This window comes from Canis lupus, chromosome 16, assembly GCF_048164855.1.
Source record: "Canis lupus baileyi chromosome 16, mCanLup2.hap1, whole genome shotgun sequence".
Classification (NCBI taxonomy): Eukaryota; Metazoa; Chordata; class Mammalia; order Carnivora; family Canidae; genus Canis; species Canis lupus.
Genome location: NC_132853.1, coordinates 34,641,491 through 34,663,501, shown reverse-complemented (window position 1 = coordinate 34,663,501; position 22,011 = coordinate 34,641,491). Strand labels below are relative to the sequence as shown.

The following is a 22,011-nucleotide window of genomic DNA, read 5'->3' as shown; positions in this document are numbered from 1 at the left end:
CGGCGACAGCTACGGCAGCGGCAGCCACCGCGGCGGCTGCTGCGGCGGCATCTCCGCCTCCGCCCCCGCCCGGGACGGCCCCCCACCGTCTCCCCGCCCATCCCGGACCGTGAGCCCGCCGCGGGGCGGAGGAAAGAGCCGCCCCCCACCCCCTCCAAACCCACCCTCAAAGAGAGCCCTCCTCCCCTCCCCCCGCCGCCGCTGGCGCGGAGCCGGGACGATGCCGACCCCTTAGATCCTGCTCCAGCTGCGCCGCGGGAAGAGGGGGCGCCCCTCCCCGGTACGCCCCGCTCTCCGACCCCCTTCTCTCTACCCCTCTCCCGGCCGCTTCTCCGAAGGTAGCGCCGAATCGGGCGACCGGAGCCTGGGCGCGAAGCGAAGAAGCCGGAACAAAGTGAGGGGGAGCCGGCCGGCTGGCCCGGGGGGGCCCCAGGAGCCCTGGGGAAGCGGGACTCGCGCCGGGCGGGGCTGCCCTGCGACCCGGCGCCCCGCGGGCAGCATGCCCCTGCGGGCAGGGGGAGCTGGGCTGAACTGGCCCTCCCGGGGGCTCAGCCTGCACCCTAGAGCCCCCCAGATGCGCCCCCGCCGGGGCCCCCCGGTGGCGTGAGGACACCTCCTCCGAGGGGCGCCGCTCGCCCCTCTCGAGACCGCCCGGGGCCCCGGCTGGCCAGAGGATGGACGAGGAGGAGGATGGAGCGGGCACCGAGGAGTCAGGACAGCCCCGGAGCTTCATGCGGCTCAACGATCTGTCGGGGGCCGGGGGCCGGCCGGGGCCGGGGTCGGCGGAGAAGGACCCGGGCAGCGCCGACTCCGAGGCGGAGGGGCTGCCCTACCCGGCGCTGGCCCCGGTGGTTTTCTTCTACTTGAGCCAGGACAGCCGCCCGCGGAGCTGGTGTCTCCGCACGGTCTGTAACCCATATCCTCCGGGGCACGACGGCCGGGCCGGGGTCCGCAGGGGGGCGGGCCGCGCCGCGGGAGGGGACCGAAGGCCAGGTGAGTCGGAGAAGTGAGCCTGGAAGGTGGGCAGACGAGTGGGGCCGCTGAGGGAGGGAGGGGGCTTCCGAGTGGGAGCGGAGACGCGAGCAGGTTTGGCGGATACCCCAGACCAGCCCCACCTCGGTACACACACCTCGGTCCTCCTTGGGGGGCTGGGATCCGGGCCAGGGAAAGAGAGGAGACGTGCCCCGCTGGTTTGTAGCTGGATGCTCTCCAGATGTGGGCAGGGGAGGGTCGTCATCCTCCAGATGTGGGAAGCTTCGGGAGCCTGGGAGCTCTACTCCGCCCGCCGCCCGTTAGCGAGCTGGGTTGGGTTTCCGAGTTTGGGGGGTGGGGTGGGGAGGAAGCTGCGGGGACGGGGGAGGGGGGACTGCGATCTCCTGGGTTTCCCTCCTGCCCCCGCTGCAAAGTTTGAGGTGGATTCTAGGGTCTGATCCCCACCCCCGACCTGGTCCTTGAGGCCGAGGGGTTTTCACTGACCCAGAGGGAGATGTTGGGGGGCGGGGACCAGGTCCCAACTCCCCCACCCCCACCCGCGGGTTGGAGGCACAACAAGGAGATTCCGGCGGCGGCTGATGTCAGGGGCGCAGAATGAGAACAAGATGTGGTGGTGAAGGGGAAGCTGTCTGCCCCCAGAGCTGGAGTAGGGACCCTTTCAGCTGGAGCCCACTGGCTTGGAGTGCCTCCCTTTTCCCTAATTCTTCATTCAGCGCGGGGTGCTTTGTGTTGGGGTTGGGGAGTTTTGTGCTGGATTTTTTTTTTTTTTTCTTGTAGAGGGAAAGACTGTCGGGAGCTTTGGCCAGCGGGGGATGGGATTGAGCCGGTCCAAGTTACCCTGTCACAAATAGAGAGTGCTCCCGCCTGTCGGCAGAGCAGGTATGGGAGACCGCAGCCTCCAAGAAAGTATTGGGGGAACAGTGACGCTGTGAGCTGGTTGGCTAAGGAAGACTCGGGTCCAGCACCCCAAGGGCTGCTCCTTGGCTGGGTTTGTGGAATGCAAGCCCCACATTCCAGGGAGATAGACTGGGCACTGCCCCCTCTCCTCTGCCTGGTCTGGGGTGATATGGGAGATCCTGGCCCCCTCAGCCCCATGGCCTCTCCCACTTAGCCCCTGGCACAAAGCGCTGCTTGGCTAATGCGGGGCTCCGGGTGGGTCCCATCACTGCCGGAAGGAAAGGGGGGTGCACTGCCATCCCAGGTCTTGACAGCTTCTCCTGACTCCTTTCTCCCAGCTCAGAGGCTCTTTTGAACCAGGGTGGGAGACCTCAGGTTTCCCTTGTAAACCCTGAGAGCCCAACCGGGACTCTGCTTTGGGGGAGGTGAGGGGAGCTTGGTGCCGCCCTCACTCTCTGCAGCTCTGCTGCCTCTAGTGCGCAAAGCGGGGATGTGAGCTTGGGTCGCCCCCCAACCCCCATCTTCTACACCCCGCAGGTCTTTAGGAAGCTCCCCTCATTACACCTTCTCTTCATCCTTTGCCCCATCTTCTTTTCTGTCTGAGCTGCAGAAAGAGAGAAGTAGGGGGTCTCAGAGGGCTCTGACTCCCCCGCCACCTCCACATCCTTACCCCCCCTGGCTCCTTTCTCCACAGTAGAGATGGACTTGGGGAAGAAATGTCTCTGAGAAGATGGGCCCTGGGCATCCCCCTCTCTACCTCTAACCACCTACCCTCTTCATAAATGGTAAAAAGCCCCATCCCCCACCCCTCCTCCTCAGGGGTCCAGGGGAGATAGAGATCTTCTCTCCCCTTTCTATCTCTGTGTAAAACAACCAGAACTCTGGGCCAGCATCTCCCCACCTGCCCTGTCTCTAGGTGCTAGTGGATGGTTCTGGGTGGAGGCAGGTTCCTTTCTTGAGGGGTTCTGGGAAGAAGCAAGTGGAGAGGCCTGGAATGAGGAAAGAGAGGTGGGACCCCAGTGCTCCTCTCAGGGATAGAGGAGCAGGCTTATGTCTGGAATGGTGGGAGTCTGGGGTGTGGGGCATTGGCATCACTAGGTCTAGACAAGTCACTGAGCCTGGGTTGGCTGAAGATGGGTTGAGAACAATTTCTTGGCTGCCCTAAGCTGTGCCCTACAAATCCCATCACACCTGAATGTCAAGGGAAACCTGTATTTTCATTGCCAGAGGGGCTCTGAGCTGACTTTTGGACCTCGGTCTTTACCTTTCTCTCTTTTTGGGTATCAGTGAAGCTTCCCTTGCCTCCACAAGGTTCCCGGCTCTGTTGAGTCTCAGGGACATAGGGACACCTCCCCCACCAGCTGAAGCTAGTTAGACTTCTGTTGGCATTTTTCTCAACCTCTCCCACTTTAGCCTCTAAGACACCAGGTTTCCTAGAGAGGAGATCTAGACCCAGGTAGGAAGTAGTGTGTGTGTGTGTGTGTGTGTGTGTGTGTGTGTGTGTGTGTGTTGGGGGAGGGGAGGGCAGCAGGAAGAAGAGAGGCTCAGAAGAGCATGCGCTGGTACTGGGAAGATCTGGGGCACTCACATCAGTAGCCACCCCCCCCAGTTATAGGGGAGTGAGTTGGACTTTCCAATATGTGTTTCTTGAAGTGTGAGGGAGTGCGTCGCCCCTCCCGGGAAGGAGATCCTGAGCATTCCCTCTCCGGCTGTTGTGTCACATCTGGAAGTTTGTGTAGGAGTTTCTCCAAGCTCGGAGCCCAGCACAGCTTTTTCTCATTTGGAAATCACAGGCTGGCATTTGGGATGCCGAGAGGGGGAGTGGGAGGGGGGCCAGAGGGGGAGTAGGGAGCCTGCCAGGAGTTGGGGGAGGAGAGGGGGAGGCCCAAAAGGCAGGAGCCCTAATGGCTTCCAGAAGTGAGTGTGAGTGTGTGACTGCGTCACTGTGTGTGTGTCTGGAGAGGAGGGGGCCCAGAATTTCTGGAGTTTTCCTTGCCACTGTCCCAGTGCCCCCAAATCTGCCTTTCTCTTACCTAGGGAGGAATCTCCATTTTGGTCCTCAGAGGAAATAGGAGGGGGTGTTCTTCCTGTCTCCTCACCAATTCCCTCCTCTCATTTTAAAACTCCAGAGGGGATTCTGGGGAGGAGGGCTGGGGAATAGAACAGGACTGGGGGAATGGAGCACCCCCTGGCACTCCTTCTGCCCCAGGCCCACCTTCCTTCTGGGTCACACGCCCACGCTACTCCAGGAACTGCTGGGGGACTCCCCATCACCCATAGTGCCAGCTGGAGCCATTCCTGGGATTACCCCCACCACGCAACCCCCCCTCACCCCTCGCTCTCTCCCGCCCCAGCCCTCACCCCACCCTGCCTGCCTCAGCCAGGGTGGCGACAGACACAACTGCTCACACGTGTGTGTGCTCTCTCTCTCTCTCTCTCTCTCTCACACACACACACACACACACACACACACACACACACGAGTCACAGACGTTTGAATCAGATTTTTGGACTATTTCCCCTTCCAAAGATTCCAACAGGCCGGCTCTCTTGTGTCTCTGGGTCTCGCGTCTCTGTCTCTGGGTGGGGCCGGCTGCCTTTCTTTGGGCTTCAGTTTTCAGTTCAGCTGGAAACCTCTCTCCCCACACGCCCACAGGCTGGAGCAGAGGAGACCACTGGGAAACAGGCTGTGGGAGTGGGGGCTTGGCTGGGGGAATCCCCCTTTCTGCCTGCCCAGTGCCAGCCACACCGCTGAGCTCCTAGATCCCAGCCCCCCTTGGGGGATGCTGAAGCCCCCAGAGATGCCAGCTTCTCCCGGGGGGGGGCAGGCAAGACAAGGATCCCACCTTCCCAACTCATACTAGGAGGCAAGGATTCCTGGGTCCAGGCCCATTTCCTCCTGAGTGCTCCTTAGTCTCAGATTTCCAGGCTTCAGTTGGGGAGAGGGGCAACTGGGGGCACCTGCTTCCCTTCCCAGTCACACCCGAGGCCCCCCTACCCCCTGTGTCTCTGGAAGCCCCTGTCCTCCTCTCTCCTCCCCTCACCCCTTACAGCTGCCAGGCTAAGCAAGGGCTCTAGATAAAGCTCTAGAGGACTCAGTTGTACAGATAACATGCTCTGGTTCTCTCTCCTGGAGGGAGAAGAGGAGGAGGGATGGAAGTGGGTTTCCTCGCCCTGCCATTTCCTTTTTCTCTGCTTTTGATGGTGGGTTGTGGGGAGAAGAAAGAGCCTCCCCTCTCCTACCCACCTCCCCCTTTGGGATCCACTCCAGGCCGGACAGTTGCCATAGCAACAGTAGACATGTGACTGCACAGGTCTCTCATAGTCACTATGGCAACCAGTGTCCCCCGTTCCCTTGGTTGCCATGGGGATTTGTCACATGGTTTCCCCCCAACCTGATAACCTGTGGGTCTCCTGCTTTCCTTTCTCTGCATGAGGACAGGATGGCAGTCTGGTTAAGGGGAGTTCTTGTGTGAGGGGTCCCTTAAATTGCCATAGCAACAAATCCACACCACCTGGTGACACATCCTCCTGTTGTTATGGCAACAGAGGAACATCACACAGTGACATAAGGCCATGTTCCCAAGGAAACGAGCCCTACCCTGAGAAGGGTGAAAGACCCCCCGTCCTCATTAATTATTTCTCAATTCAGATGGTCCCAAATTTCCCTGTGCCTTAGTGTCTTCCCTGTCCATTTATGCTCACCTTTTGGGAAAGGGGAAAGGTAGACAGCAGATAGGCTGTACCTGGGAGTAAGCTAAATTGCCAAGGGGACCCTTGAGAAGGGGTTTGCATGGTTAGAGCTGGAAATGGGTTATTTGGGGGCAGAATCTAGCTCTAAGAGGCCCTCGTGTGAGCATGTCTAAAGTGAGCACAGAAGGAGTCCCAGCTCCTCTGTGGTGTCACTTCTGCCCCTCCCCCTCACAGCTATCAATGTATTACTGTTAATGCAAACAAGGCAGGAGAACATGAATGGGGAGACTCACAGGCTTCTAAGCAGGGCGATTGATTGATCAATTCATTCATTCATTCATCATTCATTCGTTCCCCCCATGTATTGATCATCGGCTACGTGCCAGGTACTACTGTCAGCGTTGTAGGGGATGTGAACATGTATCAGAGTGTCCCTCCCTCAGCCAGGGAGATAAGACTAGTGCACAGATGGCATGGTGGAATCACTGCCATTAGAGGGGTCCAAACAGGTGTTCTGGGAGCCCCTCTTCCTAGAGAACTACCCACGTTTCCTTTGTAAGATATCTGCTCACATGGGTCCCTTCCTGCAGAGGAGAGGGGGCTAGCTTGGGGAAAGCCGACCAATTCTTGAAGGTTAATCGAGTCTTTCCCCTTCCAGATAATCGCCCCAAGGGAGCTCCCTCCCTATCCTCCTTTTTCCAGGGTGACCCCTGGCTGACCCTCATTCTGGGGAGGCATCCATTGGGCTCTGACTCCACTCTGGAAAATAGCTCCATGGAAACAGAGCACTCTTTATTTCCCCCTTCCATATACTTACCCCAAAAACCTAGAACTATTTTTTAAAAAAAATTTTTACTCTTATTCTTGTGAGGGGGAGGTGGAGGCATGGGAAATTGCAGTGCCTCGGCCTGTTTGGGTGCCTGTCGGTGGGAAGGGATATGAGGGCAAACGGCCTAGGTGGCAGAGAGGCCGGGAGGGGATCGAGGGTGTCTCGAGCTGCTGTGGAGCGGGGTGGCCTGAGGTTCAGGCCAGAGATGGGGGGTTAGCTGGGACCAGCTGGGAGGAAAGTCCTGGGGTCCCCGGACAAAGCCTTCTCACTGCAGAAGTGGGGTTATGATGGAAGATTCCAGCTGCTCTAGGCACTCTGCGTCCCACAGTCCAGCTTGGCCGGTCATGCTGTGGGCTGCCATGGCACCATCCCTGATGCCCCTCCTTTGCCCAGGCTCCACTCTCTGCTCCTTTCTATCTTCTTTGTTCTCCCCACCCCATATTTTCTTTAAGAAAAATAGGATGCTGGGTCACTTTATCTGTGAGTCCAGCGTGCAGAACCTTCTAAGGTCCAGAGGCCACTCTGTACATTCTCCTGTTGATGGGCTGGTAGTGAACCCCTTAATAAAATCCACTCTGTGGAAAGACTTGGGGTCTGTGTGTGCAGAGCACTGTCTACTCTGCGTGAGTTGGGAGACTTACATCTACCACAGGGCCTGGTATGTAGCAGGTCCTCATAGTTAAATGTGTGAGTGTGTTCGGAGGCCATCTAGGCCTTTGAGAGGCCAAGGGGCTGGTGGGTGGTGGGAGAGGCGGCATCTGGCTCCAGTGCTGTGGTGAAGGAGCCGCTATAGCCGTGGACCTCTGGGCCGCCTCTGCCTGTCTGTCTGGTGCCAGCACATCCTCACAGCCCCTCCCCTGCATGCCTGAGCAACTGTGGAAAGAACTGTCCCAGATCAGGAGCCTGGGCACTTCATTCTCATCCTGGCTGCTCCCGTGACCTTCAGCGCGTGACTTTGGCTCTCTGGGCCTCAGTGCGCTTGGGTTCTGGGGAAGAACATGATCTACCCGGGCTCCTTCACAGGGCTGTTGTGAGCATCAGATGTGGCGTGGCGTGAAAGCGCTTGGTAAACTGTAAAGCAGGCATAATCCGACTTTAGGTTTGTGTCACACATTCAATACATTCTCTCATTTGCTTCTCACATCTTCCCTGGGAGGTAGGGAGAATGGGATTCAGATTCAGCAGCACACTCTTGGTGTCTGGCATTTCCACAGGCACGATCGATTTTATCCCCCAAATGGTTTGTGCAAATAGTCAGGGTATTTGTGGCTTTTCCTACTTTACGGCTGAGGAAGCTGAGTCCAGAGAGGTGATGGCAAGGTGGGCCCGGGCCTGGAGTCGGTCAGACACGTGGGCCCCTCCCGTTGGACCTGGCTGCGTCTCAGATGGGGGTGGGAGGACAAGAAGCAGGAGGCGAGAGGGAGGGCTGGGGGGCGCGGGCTCCGCTCCAGCCCTGGCCCGCTGTTTCCTTGACCGCCCGGATACCTGGTTTGAGCGCATCAGCATGTTGGTCATCCTTCTCAATTGTGTGACCCTGGGCATGTTCCGGCCCTGTGAGGACATCGCCTGTGACTCCCAGCGCTGCCGGATCCTGCAGGTGAGTGTGCCTGCTGTGTGGGGAGGGGCAGCTCCTGAGCGGAGTAACTGCTAACTTGTCTCTGTGAGAAGCCCTGACCCCTGCTGGTGGGGGAGGGAGTGGGGGGGCGTTCCTCCTCCCCCCTCTCAGTTTCAAAAGCCTCTCGTCCCCACATCAGGCCTTTGATGACTTCATCTTTGCCTTCTTCGCTGTGGAGATGGTGGTGAAGATGGTGGCCTTGGGCATCTTCGGGAAAAAATGTTACCTGGGAGACACTTGGAACCGGCTTGACTTTTTCATCGTCATTGCAGGGTGAGGGCCTGGGCTGGAGGTGGGAGAGCAATGACCGGATCAGTCCCTACCTTGGGGCCAGGGTTCTAGGCCCCAGCACTGCCCCCACACCGCCGCCCCCCTGCCCGGCCCACCTCCAGTGGTGCTGTCTCCCCATGATCCCCTTGGGGTCTGAGTCTGTCCTGCCTGTAATGCTCAAGCCTGTGCTCCTGAATTCCATGGTCCCTGCCTCTGCACCCTCCTCTGTTCATTCTCTGATGGGGGTCTGTACTTGACTTGGGGGTGACCTTGCCCCCAGAGAGCCGGCTTTTCGGGGTCCCTTGGTAGAGGAGGGGGAGGAGTCAGAGATTGTGTCTCCCCACTGCAGCAGGATTCCTCATTGACCTCTTTTGACCCCCATGGCGGCCTCAGACTCAAAGGGCCTCCCTTTGGGTCCCTCCCTGCAGGATGCTGGAGTATTCGCTGGACCTGCAGAACGTCAGCTTCTCAGCTGTCAGGACAGTCCGTGTGCTGCGCCCGCTCAGGGCCATTAACCGGGTGCCCAGTGAGTGACCCCTTGGCCCTAAGCCCCTGGATGGAGAGCCCCCAGGGGAAATATGAAAATCCCACATCCCACCCCTACCTCCTCACCAAGGCCTGGCAGTCAGGGCCTGGCACTCCCAGGCAGACCTCATCAGAGAAGGGCTCAGGGGGAGCTGGGGCCACCAGAGCCACATGGAGATCCCACACCTGGCTGTGGCACTGTGGGAGTTACCTGGAAAGACTCTCCCCCTTACTTTAGCCTGATATGGGTCAGAGTCACAGACGAGTCTCAGATGACCCCTGCCCTTCAGCTAGAAGACAGCTCCCGGCAGGGGGAACAGGGGTGAGTGGGAATGGGGTGGAGAGGCTGGTAGGCCAAGAGGGGTGGGTGGAAGGTTATAATGGCCTCTTCCAGCTAGAACAGCTTCTCATGCAGTCTGGCTGTCATTGGTGAGATCATGCTAGCCACACTGAGTATGACTTTTCTCCAGATGAGGCCACTGCATGTCTCATCCTCTGCCTGTGTCCCCTTCCTCCTTCCCACCCCCTTCCAACCTGCTGCCGCAACTGACTGCGGGACCATTATCTAAATTAAACTGCATTGGTTTCCCGAGCCAGCCAGGCTTTGGCAGCTCTAGCTCCCCCTCCATCCTGCCCCGCCACCCTTGCTCAGGCCCCCTTTGCGACTCCCCCAAACTACACAAGCTGCAAATGGTCTCCATGGCAGTCCCAGGAGTCAGGGGTAGGGACATGTTTCTGGGGCTCTGGGCCCAATGTAGTGGCAGCCCCCTCTGCTGTGTGTGCATGTGTGTGTGTGTGTGCGTGCGTGCGTGTGTGTGTGTGTGTGTGTGTGAGATGCAGGTGGTCAGAGCTGCTCAGTGCATCCTCTGGGTGTTGAGGTGTTAGTGTTAACAGGAGCTCCAGACAAGGGGCATGCTATCTCCTCCTCTCCCCGCTGCCCCAGGTGATGGCTGGCAGATTTATAGACCTCTGTCTAACCACTGGTGTAATTCCCTTAATGCAAACCCTGAGGAATTGATCTCAGTTGGAGCACAGACGAACTGAAGGAGGATGGGGCTGGGGGGCGGGGTGAGGGACTCACTGAGAAGGCTGGGCTGGAAAGGCAGGATGGCTGCAGGCACCAGGAGGGTTAATTAGCTTGTGCTTAGAAACCTTTTCCCTGGAGGGCCAGGGGGCCATGAGTGGCACTTCTGGAGTCAAAACCAGCCATTACAGAGGTCTGGATGCTTAACAAGGGCTTGGTGGCTTTGAGGGGGGGGCATAGTTCAGACCCTGTGGGGTGATTGAGTCCTGAACCTGGAGTGGAGAGGGAGGTCAGTGTTGCCAACAGGGCTTGTTGGGATGGGGGTATGGTGACTTTCCCTGCAGAGGGACTTGTTAATTGACGGCCACTTGAGAAGATGGTCTTGGGTCTCCTCACATCTGATGTGAGGATCTGTATCAACAGAGAATGCACTCAGGGCAGAGGGCTCCGAACCCTGGTGAAGCTCAGGGCATCTGGACCCTTGTGAAGGCCTGGTTCTCAAAGTGAGATTCCTTCCTTGCTGACATTCCTCCTGGAGTTCCCTGCCTCGGTTTCCCCAATGCCTGCAGTGGTGATAACTGATAACTTAGAAAGGTCAGGTGACTGTGTCGGGTGAGAGAAGGAAGTAGGATTGGAGTGTGTGCGTGTGTGTGTGTGTGTGTGTGTGTGTGTGTGTGTGTATTTTGGGAGGTGGGATCTAGAAGCAGAGCTCTGGGCAGTTCTGTGATACTGGACAAGTCATGTCAGTCCTCTGAGCCTCCTCGATCCTCATCTGTAAACCGAGTTAGGTGGGGTGCAGTACAGGGGAGAGCTTTGGAAACCTTGATCGCTCTGGCTCCTCCTTGGTGGTACTGTGCACTGATTAATGTGAATGGGCCAAGAGGGCTAGTGGGCAGGATCTAGGGGCTGCCAGGCCTGCCCGTGGAGTTAGAGGTGTCTATTGGTCTCCCCTCCAGCTTGAGCCAGGCAATTTAGCCCCGGAAACCCCGATGCGCCCCCTCTGGGAGTGCTGCCAGGCTTGTGGCAGCCAGCCTAGCCTGGCCAGCCTGGCACCCCCAGCGTGGCTTCTGCCCCCACAGGCATGCGCATCCTTGTCACACTGCTGCTGGACACACTACCCATGCTGGGCAACGTCCTGCTGCTCTGCTTCTTCGTCTTCTTCATCTTCGGCATTGTTGGCGTCCAGCTGTGGGCAGGGCTGCTTCGTAACCGATGCTTCCTGCCGGAGAATTTCAGCCTGTGAGTGTTGCCCGGGATGGGGGTGACCTGGGAGTGGCTGTGGGGCTGGGACCTATCTCAGTCTCTGCTGCTGTTGACATTTCTGTTTTCACATTGGTGAATGTCTGGTTCTCAAACTTGGCTACACACTGGAGTCATCTGGGGAATTGCAAAAAAATTCCGGAAGCCTGGGTCCCCTGAAGACTGATTTCCTTGGTCTAGGGTTCAGCATAGGCATGGGATCCTTACAAGCCCCGATATGAATCTGATATGCAGCCACATTGGAAAGCCATCACTCTAAGACGTAACCTTCTGTCATCCTTGCTCTGGAATTTCACACTTAGTCCTCACACCCCTGGTGCCCTCCAACCCACACCCACAAGTCCCTGCCCCTGCCTGGTGTCTGCCTGGTTCTGGTCCCTGTGTACCTTGCAGATCTCCGTGGGCTCACACCCCTTGTCCTTCCTGGGACCTCTCCCCAGAGATCCCCGCTCCCAGCTCCTTCCTGTTCCCCCTGCAGCCCCCTGAGTGTGGACCTGGAGCGCTATTACCAGACCGAGAACGAGGACGAGAACCCCTTCATCTGCTCCCAGCCACGGGAGAACGGCATGCGCTCATGCAGGAGTGTGCCCACGCTGCGTGGGGAGGGCGGTGGCGGCCCCCCCTGCGGCCTGGACTATGAGGCCTACAACAGCTCCAGCAACACCACCTGCGTCAACTGGAACCAGTATTACACCAACTGCTCGGCAGGGGAGCACAACCCCTTCAAGGGCGCCATCAACTTCGACAACATTGGCTATGCCTGGATTGCCATCTTCCAGGTAGGACAGCCTGGGCGCCTGAAGGTTCCCCAGAATGCAAGTGCCAGGACACAGTCCGGCCTCAAAGCGGTCGTCCTCAGGGCCGGGCTGGGGTTGGGGCCTCCGAGGAGACCGCAGGAGGCTTTAGGGGGTCCCAAGTGAGTCGCCCTGTCCCTCTGCCCCCTCCCCAGGTCATCACGCTGGAGGGCTGGGTCGACATCATGTACTTCGTGATGGATGCTCATTCCTTCTACAATTTCATCTACTTCATCCTCCTCATCATCGTGAGTGGTTCCTTGGGCCCTCTTGGGAAGGGTGATCCTGGGGAAGCAGGTGCAGGGAGTCCAGAGAGAGGAAGGCTGGCTTGGTCTCAGGACAGGTCCCACAGAGAATCAAGCAGAGAGGGTACCCGTCATGAGGAGTCAGGGAAATTCAAGGTCAAGGCTTGGTTCTATTGCTTAGTACCACTTATAACCCTGGGCAAGTCATTCCCCATGAGGCCCCCACCCCCACCCTAGGCCTCTGCTTCTTCATGAGTAAAATGGGTGATTCTCAACCCAGGGAGCATTTGGAAATAGCAAAGGGTGGCCCTGTTTTTCATGAGGTCTAGGAGAGCACTACTGGCATTTGGCTGGGGGGTTGGGGAGAGATGGTAAACATCCTGAAATGACAGCCTTGCAAACAAAGAATTGTACCACCCAGACTTTCCATCATTCAGCGTTGAGAAACACTGCACGACCTCTTGTTCCTTCCAGCTCATAAGCTCCAAGGCTTCACGAGGGCAGAAGACAGAGGCAAGAGTAGCAATGTTTAATAGTTGTAATCACTACCATTCCTGCTTCATAATTGAACTGCTACTAGTTACAGCTAATATTTATTGAGCACTTACTATGCGCCAGTCCTGCTGTAAGCACTTTTTATGTGCTGGTGCATTTAATCCTCACCACGATCCCATTATCATCTCCATTTCACAGAGAGGAAACACACGTTTCCTCGTTTGTCTGACCCCATCACGGGCCCAGCGTGTGCCGTGGATTGATCTGGCTGGGCGGGCGTTGCTGCTGATGTGTGCTGCGACATCTGCTGCCTGCTTAATCCTTACAGTCCCCTGTGAGGTGGGGTGGGTAGGCAGTGTAGCACCGACTCCTAAACAAGAACTCTGGGCTTCAGAGGGGCTGATCACTAGGCTAAGGAAATGGCCAGGCTGAGAATTCAACTCCAGGCTATGGAGGTTCCAAGTCCAGCCCTCCTCCAGGTCACCAAGAGGACAATGACAGAGAGCCAGAGAGAGGGACAGATATGATAGAAAGAGAATAAGACAGAGATTAAGATCTACTCAGGACCTCGGGCAAACTCCTGGGAGAAGTGGAGACAGAATAAGGCAGCTCTTGGTGAAAGGCAGAGCCTAGGTCCTGAGAAAAAAACAAGTCCTCCGGGCCACCCCCTCCTGCCTCTACATGTGGCAGAAGGGCCAGGTTTGGGACCTGTTCCCATCCCCCACCATCACCTGGGGTGTGAGGCCAACACTTCTGGGAAACGTGGTCTTTTCAGTGTGCTTCTCTCCCTAGGTTTAGGGGAGGGGAAGGAAGCAGACAGGGTGGTAAGGGGCCTAGTTTCCACCCACACACCCCGTGAAAAATCTTCCAAACAGCTCTCTGGAATCATACTAGTGAAGTTAATTATCATAATTACTAGGACACAATCTAGAAAAAAGATCTGCTTTGTCACCATAAATATTCATTTCCTTCATTCTGGTTTATCGCCCCAGCAATGGCCATCCTGGAGTCGTGGAGAAACTGAAGCATGGAGACAGAGACGAGGGAGGGTGGGCAAGACAGGGTAGCAGCTTAGCTAGTCTGCAGGGATCAGAATTCAGCCCATCACCCGCTGGGGGAGGAGAGAGGTGGAGGGAAAGAAGGTACAGGCAAGGCCAACGATCAGAGGGAAAGAGAGGTCCCATGGTTGAGTGTCACACCCAAAGGCATACAGCTAGAAGTGGGATTAGACACAGGACTCTTGCAAACAGTGTTTTTGCCAAGACCTCAAAGTCTCAATCCAGTGTGAAAACCCCATGTCCCCAAGATTGCATTCATCTCTACAGCCTTCTCTACCCCTAATGGGAACTAGGGAGGGGTGCTCAGAATCTCCATGGATGGGGCTGGTTAGAGGCAGGGAGTTTGGGAGAAATCCTTGTAGGGGGCAGCCCTGGTGGCTCAGCGGTTTAGCGCCACCTTCAGCCCAGGATGGGATCCTGGAGACCAGGGATCAAGTCCCATGTCAGGCTCCTCCTGCATGGAGTGGAGCCTGCTTCTCCCTCTGCCTGTGTCCCTGCCTATCTCTCTCTCTCTCAAATCCTCTGTTTCTCATGCATAAATAAATAAAATCTTGAAAGAAAAAAAAGAAAGAAAGAAAGAAAGAAAGAAAGAAAGAAAGAAAGAAAGAAAGAAAGAAAGAAAGAAAGAAAGAGAAAGAAAGAAATCCTTATAGGATACTATCATGATCAATAGCAATGCCTTGGAATTCCATAGAGCTTGGTTCAAGTCTCAGCTTTGCTGTGCATTAGCTGACCTCTCTGAGCCTATTTCTTCACCTGTCAGATGGAGGTTATAAAAGTGTCACCTCTTGAGACTGTCATGAGAATAAAATGAAATCATGCTTGGATACTTACTGAGCCCGGCTCCTGGTGTGTAGAAAGTGCTTGGTATGCAGTGACTGGCATTGCGGTTCCCTTTTCTTCAGGACATCTCCTCTTCTTGTCCCCACCCCAACAGGTGGGCTCCTTCTTCATGATCAACCTGTGCCTGGTGGTGATCGCCACGCAGTTCTCAGAGACCAAGCAGCGGGAAAGCCAGCTGATGCGAGAGCAACGTGTGCGGTTCCTGTCCAACGCCAGCACCCTGGCCAGCTTCTCTGAGCCGGGCAGCTGCTACGAGGAGCTGCTCAAGTACCTGGTGTACATCCTCCGTAAAGCGGCCCGCAGGCTGGCCCAGGTCTCCCGGGCGGCGGGCGTGCGGGTCGGCCTGCTGAGCAGCCCAGTGCCCCGTGGAGGCCAGGAGCCCCAGTCTGGCGGCAGCTGCTCTCGCTCCCACCGCCGTCCATCCGTCCACCACCTGGTGCACCACCACCACCACCATCACCACCACTACCATCTGGGCAATGGGACGCTGAGGGCCCCCCGGGCCAGCCCGGAGATTCAGGACAAGGATGCCAGTGGGTCCCGCCGGCTCATGCTGCCACCACCCTCGACGCCAGCCCTCTCTGGGGGCCCTCCAGGGGGTGCAGAATCTGTGCACAGCTTCTACCATGCCGACTGCCACCTGGAGCCGGTCCGCTGCCAGGCACCCCCTCCCAGGTCACCATCTGAGGCGTCGGGCAGGACTGTGGGCAGCGGGAAGGTGTACCCCACTGTGCACACCAGCCCTCCACCAGAGATGCTGAAGGAGAAAGCGCTAGTGGAGGTGGCCCCCACTTCTGGACCCCCCACCCTCACCAGCCTCAACATCCCGCCCGGGCCCTACAGCTCCATGCACAAGCTACTAGAGACACAGAGCACAGGTGAGAACTCTGGGTGGGGCCTGCTGTGCCCCTTGCCTAGGGGCCCCATGGTATCCCAGAGAGGACTGGGGGTGCTGGTGTCAGAAGGTCCAGCCCTTGATTCCCACTCTGCCACTCAAGGCCTTGTCACCCTCAGCCAGTTCCATCCCCTCTTGAAGTCCTAATTTGCTCAACCCTTAAAATGGGAATCTTAACTCTTGTGTTGTAATGAGAGCGATAACTATCATGTGATGAGCACCTGCTGTATGCTCTGCTCTGTGCCATTTGAAAGAATACTTAACAGTTGGTGACCGACTATTATGTGCCTGTCACGTGCTTTGCAGGCAGAATTCCATTGGGTCCCCTCAATAGTTTAGATGATAAGCTTTCTTTCTTTCTTTTAAAGACGTCATTCGTTTATTTGAGACAGACAGAGAGAGCACAAGCAGGGAGGAGGGTCAGAGGGAGAGGGAGAAGCAGACTCCCAGCTCAGAAGGGAGCCCGATGTGGGACTCGGCCCGTGACCCCAGGATCATGACCCGAGCTGAAGGCAGATGCTCAACCACTGAGCCACTCAAGTGCCCCAATGATAAGCTTTCCTATTGTCCCCATTTTACTGATGAGGGAAAGGAGGCTCGGAGAGGTCGCTTGACTTGCCTGCCCAAGGTTGTGCCATTGGTGAGGGATGCGCTCAGGGCTGCCTGACGTGGAGACCCACATGCTGCACTGCAAGGCCCAGAGGGGAAATGGTGTGTGACCGTGGCCGGCATCATGCACCACACTAAGGAGCCTCTTGTAAACATGAGTTTCATTGGCTCCCCAGGGGGAAACTGGAGACCAACAGCAGCAAGTCCTCAGGGGGCTGCTAGTCTGGTGGGAGGAACAGCCCGTGTCATAGGGGAAGTGAGACACTCATGCCTGTGGGTGTCCCCCACCCCACCACTGCTGGCAGACAGGGTGGCAAGCCCTCCCCTGAAGACAGACTCACTGTAGCCGAACCCCAGGGCCTACGTTTCAGGAAGGATGTAGCACGGGAAAGCAGTGGGATATGTGTGGGCTGTCATGTGGGAATGTGGGCTGGGACAAGAAGGTGTCGTCACAGAATGCCACGCGAGGGGCTCCTGTGCCAGCTTTCCCGCCACCCTGTCGTGGGATGTAAGCCAATCACGCGCACGCATGTTTCCGTTCCCTCCTCTGTAGAAGGCAGGGCTGGGACCGTGGTCGTTGCCAGTGAGCCCTCCTGTGTGCAGGCAGAAAGGGAAACGTTGTTGGATGCTTACTGGGGGGCCAGCCCTGAGCGAGGTGCCTGTGCTTCACGGACGTGCTTTCCCTGGGTGCTTTCCGAGGTTCCCTCTGGCTCTCAGCTTCTGTGATCGAAGCTCATTTAAATGGACATTGGTGTCTTGGGATAGGTCACTGTGCGTATGATCGTGTGCATCCTGGTGTGTATGTATGTGCATATGTGTGCACGAAGGTGTCCAATGTATGTGTGTGTGCCTATGCACGCACGTTTTGGTGTTCATGTGTACGTTGTGTGTCTGATGTGTGCAGTTGAAGGTGTGCACACACGGGTGGTGCTCTGGTCTGTGCATGCTCATGTGTGCACATGCCTAGCACATGTGCATTATATAACACTTGTTTGGCTGTGCAGATATGCATGGTTTGTAAACGGTATGTATGTGCACATAGTATATGTGTGCATGTGTATGCTCACATGTGTATGTGTCTGGGTGTGTATGCATACGAACACAGATCTGTGAGTGTGTGTGTGTCTTAAGGATCCCTTGGGAAATGCTACTCGGAGTAGTGTTGATGCAGGGCTGGCTTCCTGGGAGGAGAGCTGGTCTAGGCTCCTTGCTAAAGGCTTCTCGGATGGGGGAGCTGCCCAGGATCTCAGGGAACAATGAGGCCAAACCCTAGGACAGCCAGCAGTGACTGTCAGTGGAATGCTAATGGCATTTGGGGGCATTCTGCAGCTTAAGACTGCCCACACTGCAGGGCATTCAGCGCCCCTGACCCACTAAGTGCCTAGCACCCCTGTCATTGAAAGAGCCCCAACTCATTTTATTTTTATTTTTTTTAAGATTTTTATTTATTTATTCATAGAGACACACACACACACACAGAGGGAGAGGCCGAGACACAGGCAGAGGAAGAAGCAGGCTCCACGCAGGGAACCCGATGTGGGACTTGATCCCGGGTCTCCAGGATCATACTCCGGGCTGCAGGCGGCGCTGAACCGCTGCACCACCGGGGCTGCCCTCCCAACTCATTTTATATTCACTTTGAGGGGAGGGCCACCCCAAGTAAGAAACCCTGGAGCCCCTAATCTCTTCCCTCCTGTCCTAGGCGCCTGCCAAAGCTCTTGCAAGATCTCCAGCCCTTGCCTGAAGGCAGACAGTGGAGCCGGTGGCCCAGACAGCTGCCCCTACTGTGCCCGGGCGGGGGCAGGGCAGGTGGAGCTCGCCGGCCACGAGATGCCTGACTCAGACAGCGAGGCAGTTTATGAGCTCACACAAGACGTCCACCACGGTGATCTCCGGGACCCCCACAGCCGGCACCGCCAGAGCCTGGGGCTGGACGTGGAGCCCAACTCTGTGCTGGCCTTCTGGAGGCTGATCTGTGACACTTTCCGGAAGATTGTGGACAGCAAGTACTTTGGTCGGGGAATCATGATTGCTATCCTGGTCAACACGCTCAGCATGGGCATCGAGTACCATGAACAGGTAAGGGCGTGTGCAAGGGCACGGTCCCTGGGGCTGGGGACCCTCTGCCTTCCTCCCTTCCCACCCCCGTTTCCAGTTTCTTCTCCATGCCATGACCTTATGGCAGGGAGGAGGCCAGGCAAGAGATTTACCAATGTGTGGGGACTCTGGAGGGTAAAAACCAGTGAATGTCACACAGTCTCTGTGTATGGAGGCTGCCTGAGGCAGTCAGGGTCTGAGCTGGGTATGTTCTATCTGGGAAGGCTTCTCAGAGGAGGTGGGTTTTGAAGGATGAATGAGGGGCGAACATCAGGGATAAGGCTTCTCTGGAGGGACAAGTCATTGGAAGAGATTTGTTCCGGTCTTTGGAGAAGGTACAGAGGGGAGAGAAGGTGTTGGGGAATCCCTCAGCCCAGTACTAGACCCCCCAGCATTCACCTGACTCGATAACTGGGGGCGTGACTGGCTAGAGGTGGGTAGGGGCAAGGAGGAAAGGGTTGGTGGCTGCGCCTGGGTGGAGCTGAGGCCCGTCCGGTAGGGAGGGAGGCCATCTGCTCCCAGCCTCCAGTCCAGGAGCCTTGCTGTGAGTGGGGTGGCTGGGTGGATGAGAACGCCCAGCATGGTGAAGAGACTTGAAACTGTCGCGTTTGAGGAATCGTTCTAAGAACCGGGATGTTTAGTCAGGAGAAGAGGAGGCTCAGCAGGAACAGGCGAGCTGTCTTCAAATATTTGAAGGGCTGTCATGTGGAAGAGGGAATAGGCTTGTTTTGTGGGGCTGATGGCTGCAAGCAATAGGATCTGGGCTGAATGGGAGGAGGCTGTTCTCACTCCTAGAGCTGTGCGAGGACACAAAGGGTGGCCTGGGGACCCCACTGCCCCCAACCTCCCCCCCTTCACACACACACTGATTGGGGGTAGGAGCAGGCCCCATGGGGCCTTCCAGAACGGCTCTTTCCAGAAGACAGCCCTTTGCCCCAGTTTGGTCTTCTAGGTCACCCCCTTGGCTGATTCTTGGAAAAGGGGGGGGCAGCCAGTAAGTGCTGCCAGCACAGGCCCTCCTGTTCTTTCCTGGGTGTCCCTGCCTCCCTGAGGCTCAGGCAGGGGACTGGGGTGCCAGAACTTGACCTTTCCTGGTAGAGAACTGAGGTGATATTAGAGATGTGGAGGGCCTGGGGGAAGGGGCTGGCAACAGGGGCTAGGTGGTACCTGTGGGGGAGGGTCTCCGTTGAGCCCCGGGGGCATAGGTCCAAGCCAGAGCTGGAGCTGATGTGAGACGGTCACTTTTCAGAGGGCTCAGGGCCCCCTCTCCCACCCTGCTGACCTCCGTGCCCCTCCTGTCGTGCACACTCAGCTCCTAACCCAGCTGCACTGTCCGGCCCAGTCCCTCCGCCATCACCATCGCACCATGGGCGGGGTAGGACAGAACAAGTGCTTCCTCTTGCTCGACACTCCCCCCACCAGGTGGCTATGCCCGGTTCTCTCTTGTTGGAGGTGAGGTGCAGGGAGGGGACAGGACACCAGCTGCAGTGCCAGCAGGTGGGGAGTATGGCACTGTGGTGAGGGTGTTGTGTCTGGGCGCCTGGGACGTGGGTGTGTGTGCACACGCCCGCCCAGCCAGCCTCCTGGGGAGAGGTGCTCCACTGTGCCAGGCTGGTGGGGGCAGCGTGTTCCGCTGTGGGGACCCAGGCCGTGGCAGCCCTAACCTCCCATTACCCTGGCTCTACGAGCCTGAACCGCAGCCTCCTCTGGCTCACCCCAGTTCTGGCCTTGGTCAGATGCCCCTCCCCTGGGGGTGCTGAACCCCACAATCTGCCCTGGCGGAGGCTGCCGGTGGAGGCTTTAGCTATGTGGGGAAGGAGCTGAGTCACAGACTGAGGGCTGATGGAGCTGCAGCAAGAAGCCTCTCAGTTAGACGTCAAGAAGGACACCCCCTTGGGGAGGAAGTGAAAGGGATCCATCAGGGGTCCCCTTGCCCGAGGTCCTGAGGAAAGCAGGGGACAGCCCCCCCCACCAAACCTCCCTCAGCAGCAGGGAGCCCCCACTTGGCGCTACACGGTCTGCTCTGGAGAGGGGTAGTTTGTCCCAGGACCTGGCTGCTGAAGGCGCCACCAGGGTGAGTGGGAGTCCCCAGCAGGCCGGCCAGATGCCCGACTGCTGCCGGGCAGGCTCGGGGCCAGGGGTGGTAAGAAGTCCCAGAAGCAGCCACGGCCCTGTGCTTGCAGCCACTGCGGCGTGAACGTCCTGCCATCTGCGCCTCGGAATCTGAACAGGCTGGGGGGGGTGCCAGGGGAGTGAGGAGATGCGGGGGCCGAGGAGGGACAGAGCCATGGAGGGGGAGACGGAGACGCAGAGGGAGGTGGAGACCAGGAGAAGGGGTCCCAGTGGGCAAGACGCCGGCCTGTGGGGATAGAGGCAGCCATAAAGGGGGGAAGGACTGAGAGGCAGGGACAGGAGGAATAGAGACAGGCAGGGGCAGATGGACACTTGGGGAGGGAATGGAGACAGACGGAGGCAGAGAGACACAGGGGTGACAGAGAGAGAGAGCTGAAGACAGAGAATGAGACCCAGTGGTAGATGAGGACACATGGGCAGGGCTGGAGACACAGACTTGGATGGAGCCTCCCAGACAGGGGAGGGGGAGCCAGGGAAGGAAGAGAGCCAGAGGAGACCCGAGGGAGAGAGACAGCCACGGGCCGAAAGAGGTGAGGACCCAGAGGCTCAGGGTGTCCGTGTAGTGTCCTGAACGAGGAGATCGTGTCCATCCATCCTGGTATTGTGTCTTTCCCCAGCGAGGAGCCCAGCCCCCTTTCCTGCCCATTCCTGCTGCCCTCCCCAGGCCTGTCCTCTCCCATTGTCACCTTCCTTACCCCTCGATTTTCCTGCAGGGGATGGTGACACCCCCATGCCACTCTCTACCAACAGAGGAAGCACTCGTTTTGTCATACCCAACCCTACCCCAGGAAGATCCCATGTTGTCCACACCCTCCTGCCTCCCCCACTCCTTAACCCACTGGCTGGTGAGAACTAACAGGACTGTTTCTCCCAGAGGGACTAGTGAGGAGGACAAGGACACAGGACACTGGGGAGGGAGTGACTCAAGAACAGAGATGTGATCTGATGGAGGAGAAGCATGTGTGTGCCCCCTATCCATGAGGGGGCAGAACCTGGAGCAAGGAGCTTGCTGTGATTTATCCATCCCTCTCTCTCTCCTTCCATCCATCCGTCTATCCATCCATCCATCCATCCAACCATCATCCATTCAACCATCCATCCATCCATCCATCCATCCATCATCCGTTCAACCATCCATCCATCCATCCATCCATCCATCCATCCATCCACCCCACACACATTTCCTGCCCATTGGAGTTGGGGGGGAAACTTCCTGATTTGTGGTGTTTACAGCATTTGTCAATTGCCATGGTATAAATGCTGTCATCAAGCTAGCAACGTGGTGCCACTGAATGGGGTTGGGAAGAGGGGTGCACACATTGGGCCAAGGCACCGCATCCTTCCTTTCAGAGAGGTCACCAACAAGTTGAACGGGCACATTTATTTGATGTGGTATGCACTCAGAGAGGGCTATGTGGAGTAGTCTGGGATCCAGACCGGGAGAGATTCAGGGAGAGCTTCATGCAGGATGTGATTTGGGAGTTGAATCTGAAGGAAGAGTGAGATCTAGCCAGTGAAGGGTGGGGTGTAGGGCACAATATGAGGGAGGGTCAGTGGCACCAACCACCAAACACCAAAACTGAGAGATTTATAAGGAATTCGGAGTGAGTGAGTGAGGTACTGGGTTGGGGCTGGGATGAACAGGTGACAAGAGACTAGTTTGGAAAAAATTCAGGGCCAGGTCCTGAGAGGCACAGGAAGGAGTTTGGATTTTTTCCTGAAGGTGATAAATTCCC

At 57.3% G+C, this 22,011-nt stretch overlaps 1 protein-coding gene across 27 annotated transcripts in view; it reads left to right on the top strand.

Moving 5' to 3' along the window:
- CACNA1G (calcium voltage-gated channel subunit alpha1 G) overlaps positions 1-22,011 on the top strand; it is a 63,453-nt gene continuing 41,442 nt past the window's right edge. For 7 of the 27 annotated variants that reach the window (XM_072780073.1, XM_072780072.1, XM_072780071.1 and 4 more), the window contains exons 1-9: positions 1-916; positions 7,898-8,009; positions 8,167-8,300; positions 8,726-8,823; positions 10,926-11,085; positions 11,585-11,885; positions 12,056-12,148; positions 14,636-15,419; positions 17,748-18,124. In XM_072780073.1, coding sequence (XP_072636174.1) covers positions 675-916; positions 7,898-8,009; positions 8,167-8,300; positions 8,726-8,823; positions 10,926-11,085; positions 11,585-11,885; positions 12,056-12,148; positions 14,636-15,419; positions 17,748-18,124 — 2,301 coding nt within the window. In that variant the 5' untranslated portion in view covers positions 1-674. The remainder of the gene's footprint in view (positions 917-7,897; positions 8,010-8,166; positions 8,301-8,725; positions 8,824-10,925; positions 11,086-11,584; positions 11,886-12,055; positions 12,149-14,635; positions 15,420-17,747; positions 18,125-22,011) is intronic. The other 20 variants (XM_072780083.1, XM_072780074.1, XM_072780082.1 and 17 more) reach the window with 5 other exon arrangements.